Source organism: Phaseolus vulgaris, chromosome 2, assembly GCF_000499845.2.
Source record: "Phaseolus vulgaris cultivar G19833 chromosome 2, P. vulgaris v2.0, whole genome shotgun sequence".
Lineage (NCBI taxonomy): Eukaryota > Viridiplantae > Streptophyta > Magnoliopsida > Fabales > Fabaceae > Phaseolus > Phaseolus vulgaris.
This window is the reverse complement of record NC_023758.2, coordinates 32,233,009-32,241,878: the sequence shown is the minus strand read 5'-3', so window position 1 is coordinate 32,241,878 and position 8,870 is coordinate 32,233,009. Positions and strand designations below refer to the sequence as shown.

The window sequence follows — 8,870 nt, the reverse complement described above, 5'->3', positions numbered from 1 at the left end:
TCATTCACTATAGATAAAGAAATAAAATAAAATAAAAATTCTAAAAACACCCGCCTTAAAAACCAAATTCTAAGAGAGCTTTTTTTTTAAAATACAAAATGAAAACATGGGAAATGGAAAAAACGGTGCTAGATAGGAAAATAAAAATAAAAGAGTATTAGATAAGAAAATAAAAAACAAAAGAGTGTTAGATAGAGAAATAAAAATAAAAATAGTGTTATATGAGAAAAAAAGTCTTTTGGTATTAAAAAAACAACAAAATCATACAAATTTTTTAAAACCTTACAAATCTTGTTCAAAATGAAAACAACAAAATTGACATTCACTTTTGAAAAAGACACATATCTTTAAAATAAAACAGTGATAAACTAAATATAGCCCGGTTACCCATGATTAATGAAAATAGTATATAAAATCCTAAAGTATTCTTTAAAAGAAAGATAACAAAATCGGTGCTCACCTTTGAAAAATACAGTAATCTTGGAAAAGATACATAAATTGGTGCTTACGTCATCTAGGTTCATGAACATATTGGAATCAGCACTCATCTTTACATTTCAATAAAATAAACATATGTAAAAATACCATTATAAATACTAGTGAAAACATACTAGCAATAGCAAAAACGCTGTAGCGCCTTTATATCCGCATTTCCTTCTTCGGTTTAAGTTATATGATGATAAAAATTTAACGTATATATAAAAATAATTTTGGATTGGTCGAAATTAAAAAACAAAAAATAATGTACAAAACTGATTAATTGCGTGTGGGAATGGAGGAGTGAGAGTAAGGGAAGAGTAGAGAGTTAGTTTATACATAAAAACTGTCACATAACATAATTTAAAAAATTTAAAAATAATTTTATTTTTTAAACAATTCATATGAAATGACAAAATACTACATTGTATTAATAAGATGAGATATATTAAATAAGGATAGAATCAGAAAAAAATTGTGTATACCAAAAAACGGTGATAATAGAGAATTCCCTTTATATAGATATAGATGAAGAAAAAGACTACCAATGATAACTACTTCAGTTGTCAAGATTCGCCTTTATCCAAAAAGTCCATATATGTGATTTTCTCTTCTTGCACCCAATGAGTGCTAAATGCATCCCATATTATAAGTAAAAATACTAAATTGTCCTCTAACAAGTTTGGTTGGAAGTTTATTTTAAAAAACTTATTCTAAAATGCATTTTATAGAGGCCGAGTTTAAACAAATTGTTAGATGAGCTCTTGATCAACATGAAAAATGGGAATAAAGAGAAGCAACCAAAAAATGAAAGAGAAGATTAAGTTTGGAAGAAAAATGAAAGGGAAAAAAAATAAAGAACAATTAAAGAGGGAAAGTAACTTCCTAGTCTATCACTTGTAATCGCTGAGTTTTGTAGTCTTGGAAGTGATCATTGTAGAGAGACATGCAAGGAGCCAAGGAGTCTGGCAAATATTTGTTTATTGTGGTATTGATGTGTGAAGAGCCCAAAGTTTGTTCTATTAATATATATACATATGTTGCAATCCAGTTTTGAATGCAATAATGTACACGATCATAAGATTGCTAAATCAAAAGAAAAGTGCATTTTAGATTTACAAGCTAAGATTTTGACCAATGAGCCACGACTGCAGCATACCAATCCAAATTTTCTTCATTAGCAACAAATAAACCAAACAGAAAGATCCTAACCATATTAAACCAAATCTTCTTGTTAAATATGCAATGTCGTCAAAAAAACAAGACAGTATGATAGATTATAAGATGCACTAAAGAAAGGTTTATTTGCGATCAAATATTTTAAACCAGAAAACAAACATGCACATTTTCTATCATGATCCTATAGGTACAACAGCTTTCTTAAACACCAGGATGCCAGAAGTTAGTTTCAACTTGTGCTATAAAACTTCAATTGAATCCCATTTAGACACAAGCACTGCCCTTGTTCACTACCATAAACTGTACTACAAGTTTGATTTGCAGCTTCTGGCTTTGGCCAATGCACCCCAATCTTTAAAATACATTTATATTTTAGGAGTACCATGAGAAGGCATACAAAGAGCTGATCTCGGTCCTTCAATGCTATATTGATGTTTTATCTAAGTAAAACCAGTCTGGATCAATCAAGCCAGATTTAATGGTTAGTGTTAACTCTTCTCCCTTCCCATACTCTTTCTAGCTCCCTCGTGCATTATTTTTTTCTCAAAAATATTATCAAATGAAGAAGGCTTGCATTCTAGTAAAAAAGAAGAAACAATGATAATGTTATACACAGCCGTTGATAAACATATCAGCAGTGTGCACTATTCATCATCGGCATCAAACCTATCTTCCCTCTTGAAATGTCCACGGTATGCAAAATAAATGCCAGCTTGATTGAACAAAGAGAGCAAATGCAGAAGCTCCTCGATAGAAAGTTTTGCAGGCCTTTTATCTTCAAACTCTCCCGTTCTAAGCACCCCAATAATCTTTTCCTTGAACGAGGTAAAGCCTCCATCATCTTCAGCATCATCACCCTTGTGGGAAGAAGCTTTATCGTTTTCATTGGAGATTTTGAGCAACTCAAAGACTTTCCTCTTGTTCTTAAAAGATGCCCCTAGTGTCTTGTTACGGTTATTGAAACAACTCGAGGTGAAAGCCCTCCACTCACGGAGATCCACATTGGGAACCTGAGGCTTAGGGCGGATTATGACCACAGAAGAATCAACTTTGGGGGAAGGGAGAAAGTCCCTCTTGCTTACATCCATCACATGCTCCACATCAGCCAGAAGCTTCACATTCACCGACAACCGGCTAAAGTCAGAGTCACCGGGATTAGCCACTAACCTTCGAGCGAACTCTTTCTGAAGAAGAAGCGTGGCACTCCGAAACGGCGTCGACCCATACACCAGTTTGATCACGAGAGGGGACGATATCTGATAAGGAATGTTGGCCACAACAAGATCAAACCGCGGAAACGGGGCTTTCATTGCATCTCTTTCAATAACCTGCAAAACCAAAACCCACGTGTTACGCCTTCTTCCTTAACTCTATACTTTTTGGCTCAGGCATTTCATCAAACGGGTGAGGTGTAAGGTATCATATGTGGTCGAGTCAGTCAACGCTTACCCTGAGCTTATCTTTGAGACCACTTTGAAGAACACGCTTCTCGAGAACCTGGACCAGGCGGTGGTCAATCTCGAAGGCTACTACCTTGTGCGCGGCTTCGAGAAGCTTGAGGGTGAGGTTGCCTGTGCCAGGTCCGATTTCGAGGACAGTGTCTGCTGGATTTATGGCGGATTTGCGAACGATGGTATCAAGAACTCTAGGGTTGATGAGAATGTGTTGACCTTTGCTCTTGTGAAAGTGTAAACGCTCTTCGCCATCCCCATCTCCATGCACTTGCCGCACTGGTCGTAACCTCCTAGGAATGAACCCAACTACGCGTCTGGTGGCGCCAAACATGGTACGCCCTCATCAACATGCTTCATTAAGGTAATAATAGATTGATAATAATTCACATTTTTCGTAAAATTACATTATAACTCTTAATATTATTATTTTTATATTTTTATCATTTAATTTTTATTATATATATTTATTTTTAAACCGTGAAATATATATACACCTTGTAAAAAAGTATCATTTTCCCTTCATTAATCTCCCAACATCAACGTAAAATACAAACTTACTTTGCTCCTTTCTTACATAGGCCCATCAACGCTATTTCCTTCTGGGCCTATTCCTTCTGCACCCCATACCACAAGAAGAAAATTACTAAAATACACTTCCTCACTGCACCATGCCACCATTGCGGCTGTCATTGCCGCTTACTCTTTTAGAAGTAAGAAGAAGAGAGAGAGTAAAATGATGGGTTTCGGTTAGAAGTTTGTTTTATTGTTTCGACTTTAGCTATGAGATATAACATCATCACCAAGCTCAATATATGTATTTAAGATATTATTTGTTTTGGAGGTCGATGTTATGTTATGGTTTTATCTTTAAAAGACGGTGTCTTGGTAGATTAAAGGAAGAAATAGTATATAAACTGTTATTGACTTTGACTTCTGAACAATGTGGACGTATTTTGGTACTGGAACAAGAATGTATTTCGTAAGATCTAAAAATCCTATTAAAGAAAGTTTATTCTGAAAAACATCTCATATATTCTGACTCGTTCTGAAAAGCTTATTATGGAAATCCTTTTCTAGAAATCATGTTCCTAAAATTATGAAAAGTTTATTTCCAAAAGATTTCTAGAAAAGGTGATTTTAATATGAGAGTGTAATTAGAAATTGTGGAGGTGAAATTTCTTCTGTCTCTGGATTTAGGGGCAAATCCACTTCGATCCTCACCAACCTAAGCCCAATATGTAATAGGTGTATAAATTACTTACTTAATAGTTTCTGGAAGGTCAAACTGAGGTGTGGTGTGGAACCAGATTTGATAGCAATTATGATTCTCCTAGTCCTTTCTCTGGTCAAAGGGCCACGTATGAAAAGCTTGGAAATATGATTTCTGAATGTGTCCCATACATCATTGCATACGCGTATTGTGGGACACAGATGGCTTTGTATTTGAGCTGATAATGCAACAACATTGGAGTCATCTTCTTGTCTTTGGTATCACTGCAAGCTCTCAGCTTCTCTATATTTATACGAATGATTGGAACCAAACTCTACCTAATGTGCTGCTCTGCTATCAAAATGAAGAAACTAAACTAAGCATGAAACGAACCAATCATTGTTTCAAGCTCTCAATCCCTTTTATGAATGTGTACTTCGTTTTAGCATTTGAAATCCAAAATGATTCCTTGCTTTGGTTAGGGGAGGACTATGCGGGTTGTTGTCTCATAGTTGTGTTATCCTTTTCTACGACACACAATAACAACATGATTTTTGTGGTCTCTATTTCACTGCTCAGTGGAGTGCCAAAATGATTTTATTCAAATTCTCTGTCATTCTTAGTTAATAATGATTTTGTTTATCCTTAATTGATAAACTTTTCTTTTATCGTTTCTAAGTGCAAAGTGTTTTAATACTCCATTAACATTAGCTAATAACTTAAATGTATACTTGGAATTTTAGTTTTAGAAAAAAAATTAGAGATAAGGTTAGTTGTGAGTTTTGACTAATGCCCAATCATAATTAATTATTGATTATATTAACGGCGACAGGGTCCCATGAGCATAAACAGGTTCCAACGCAGCAGCGAGACTGAATCAGGTTTTGTTGGATCTTCTTCTTCCTGTTACTTTCCCCTCTTTCCTCAATATACTAAAAGCTAAGTAACCACCTACTTACTAAATACTAATAGTAGTGAAGTTAGAATTAAGTTATTTAAAAATCATTCTTAGTAAAACATGTTTTTTAATTCACATAAATATGGTTACATGTATTTATTTTATCTCTTTTTCTACTTTGATTTACTTCCCCACGCAATGAACTCATGACCCTATGCAAGCAATGTATAATGAATTAAATATTAAATTAATGTTGAAATTTAATTGAATGAAGTGAGGAATCTTTTCATGTTTTTAATTGTATTTGGCAAGCAAAGGAGCATAAGGATAGAATGTCTCACTTTATATGACTGAAATAGTGGACCTAATCTATTTGTTTAATTCCATGACAAGATATATTTGGTGGTAAAAACTTGCTTATTCTCAAAATGTGATGATATATATTCTGCTTACTTATAAAAAAGTTGATAAATAAGTAAACAAATTTCAAGGCCAGATAAAATAACTGAATTACCATATATAATAAAATCCACAGGACATAATTAAACAATGAAATGAAATTTCTATAATTTAGGATGCAGTAAAGGTTGAATCTATTAACATATAATTCATAACATTGACAATGATATACTGTTTTTTTACAAGATAATGAAGGATACTCACTTTTAAATATAAATTACATCATCCATAGGGGATAATGAGGAGCTACTTTAAGGTTAATTTCAAATATTTATAAAACTATATCATAACTTTAGTTTAATTTTACAGTCGCTTCATTCTTTAGTAGTTTATATCTTTCTTGAAATATAAATAATTTAGTTTGAAACATAATCAAATATTAAATGTTTATTTATCTTCAAGCATAGACTCAAATCTTAGTTCACCACGTTATAAGATTTTAACTCACCTTATGAGTTTGTACTGATTTCATTCCCTATTAATAGCGTCGCATCAATTAATCCATACACAAAGAGAAACTAGAGCATTCAATTTCGTAAGTTAATTTAGTATTTTTTAAACTACATTTACCCTGTTTACATTAGAAATAAGTTTATTAATTTTTACCTAAAATAAATGAAAAAGTTGAAGCAAACACTACCACGATTCCATGAGGAACCCTAATTGTAGTCTTATTGAAACTTGAAATTGATGTTATTATTAAAAATAAATGGCTTACATAATTATGTCAACAGATAATCTTGCTCTATGAAAGTGTTAAAGATGCATATAAAGAAATCTGAAAATATTTTAAGATAAATGAAAGTGTATACGGGTGGGAGACCATTTAAAATGTTGTTACTTTATGATTTTAGAGAGCATCTTAATGTGATCATTGAATATTTCACAGGAGCAAAGTGGGTGGAGCGAGATTTATGGAGGAATAACACAAAAGCATGATTTATTTTATAGTATCAACAGAAGAACATGTTTTTTTATTCGTTTTCATTCATAATGCACACAAATGAGACTATTTATATACTATGAAGTATGACTCATAGACTCAACTTAATTATGGTATATTAGTGTGGGATTATGGTGTGAGTATACTTGAAAGTCCAAGTTATGCGCTATGAAGTGGGTGGACCAAATCAGCGTACAAAGTTCCAATCTCAATCCGTTCTTTTCGGCGTTAAACGTTGTACATGAACACCAAAGCAAGTAAAAACTAGAGAAACATCAAATGTAATTAATAAGAATTTAGGACATCGTAAACGACAGTGTGAAACGAGATTATGGGAGGGTTGAGAACAAAACATGGCCACGTGGGTGCTTCAGCTTCAGGGACATATATCATGAAGAACCAACCATATTTATAAACCACATTTACTCATTCGTAACCTCTCACTTTGGGTTGGTCGCAACACCTTAAACCTAATTTAAGGAGCACATGCATGGTAGAATACTTTTTTATGGCTTAAATAATGGGTTAAAACAAAGTATTTTAAGGGATCATCTACCCGCACAACACAAGTGCTGAAAGGTTACTTTTGCTTTCTCTATCTTTTTGCAAAAAAAGGTGAATATTCTATCAACGAATAACGAACTTTAATTCTTTATCTGCGACCAAGATATTCACCCAAACCAAACCTGTACAAAATAAATAACAAGGTCCCCCCAGTGAGAGAATAACTCAACACCATCCCTATTTGGCTTCATTAGAATGAGATCATGAACATCAATCATTTTCTATTTTATTAAAAGATCAAATGTTGAACTCAAAATTATATTAACATCTAGTTTTTATCTGCTGGAGAGATATAAACTCACAATTTAACACTTTCTCCCTTCCATTTTTATCACCAAGTGAACCTTGATCTCTTAAATTTAAATTAATTTGTATAAGTTTATTTTTATTTATTTATTACCCAGGGTAACTTATTTTTAAATTTGATTTCAAAACCTGTAAAAAAATATTTTAAAACAAAAAAAAATAACACTATAAAAACTCATTAAATAGGAACCAATTTTAAAAATAATTAATCATTATATTAAATTAAATATTATTTTAAAAATTTAAAAAAAATTATTGGTATATAAAATAATTTATATTATTAATAAAATTTATAAACTTGTTTATAAATTAGTATCATAAAACTTTAGTAGCTAATAATAGAAACTATTTTAAATACTAATAATTTTTAAAATTTTAAAATAATATTTAATTTAGTCAATATAATAACTAATTATTTTTTGTTTTTAAAATTAATTTTTTTTAATAATTCTTTTTTAATATGTATCATAAAATTTAGTAGTTAATAATTTTTAGGTTCATCTAATAATTTAGCAAAGTGTAAGTGTTTTATATAGCTGTTTAAGGAATTGTTCCCAGTTGATAGGGTGATATTCATATTTTGCTGGATTTTTTTTTTGTTATGCAGGATATTATATTTTCTTGTAATATGTGGATAAAACTTGTTCAATACCATAAAGTTGAGTTACTGTTCAATCAACTTGTATCTTTTCTCTTGTTTTATTAATAGAGATGCATATGATGTTTCTGAATCACTTTGTAACCCAGCACCAGAGAATTGCTAAAATATGTGCACTGACTCACAACATGAACACAGAATATTATAGTCAAATTTTGACTTCACACTTCTTTATTCACTTAGAACTACCACTTTGTCAAAATTATTAACGAAGGAATATTTTATGCCTTTTTATATTTAGCTTAATTTTCCCTTTTGGCCATACGACCCCGTTTCACGTATAAAAATGGACTACTTTATTTCTTTAGTACATGCCTTTTGCTTTTTGTTAAGGTTGGTTATGGTGACTTGATGGACAAAATTATTTAATACATACTTGAACCTCTTATATTAAGTAGTGAACTATTTATTATTAGAGATTAAAAAATCTTTGATAGAAATTGTTGGGAAAATTACATAATAGAAATTCATATTTATAAGAAATTATTTATCAAGCAAGTGAATAAGAGGTTAATAAATAAAATATGAATATAAATATTGAAAGTGGACTGAAATTAAAATAAGTGTGAACATGGTATCAGTTTGTGTAATCTACAGTTGAAATATGTTACATGATATGTCTCATAGTACAATGTTAGGTTGTCCTCGTGTGGTGTCGTTCACTTAATTTTTCCTTAGGGTTCGGTCATTAGCGGAAAAGTTGAGACAAAAAAAGTAAAGGT

The 8,870-nt window shown here is 31.6% G+C and overlaps 1 protein-coding gene across 1 annotated transcript; it reads right to left on the bottom strand.

The window, feature by feature from the left end:
- Window positions 1-1,762: 1,762 nt before the first annotated feature.
- On the bottom strand, window positions 1,763-3,628 carry LOC137811509 (ribosomal RNA small subunit methyltransferase, mitochondrial). Its single transcript, XM_068613294.1, has 2 exons — window positions 3,106-3,628; window positions 1,763-2,984 (listed from the first exon to the last, which is right to left on the bottom strand). The coding sequence occupies exons 1-2, from the start codon at window positions 3,439-3,441 to the stop codon at window positions 2,301-2,303; spliced, it is 1,020 nt and encodes a 339-aa protein (XP_068469395.1). The 5' UTR covers window positions 3,442-3,628; the 3' UTR covers window positions 1,763-2,300.
- Between the last annotated feature and the right edge of the window lie 5,242 nt (window positions 3,629-8,870).

Bases quoted from the DNA above. Each gene is read 5' to 3' on its own strand.
- LOC137811509 (XM_068613294.1), bottom strand. From the start codon at position 3,441: ATGTTTGGCGCCACCAGACGCGTAGTTGGGTTCATTCCTAGGAGGTTA. The intron at 2,985-3,105 runs GTAAGCGTTGAC...TTGGTTTTGCAG, and splicing joins GTCTCAAAGATAAGCTCAGG to GTTATTGAAAGAGATGCAAT.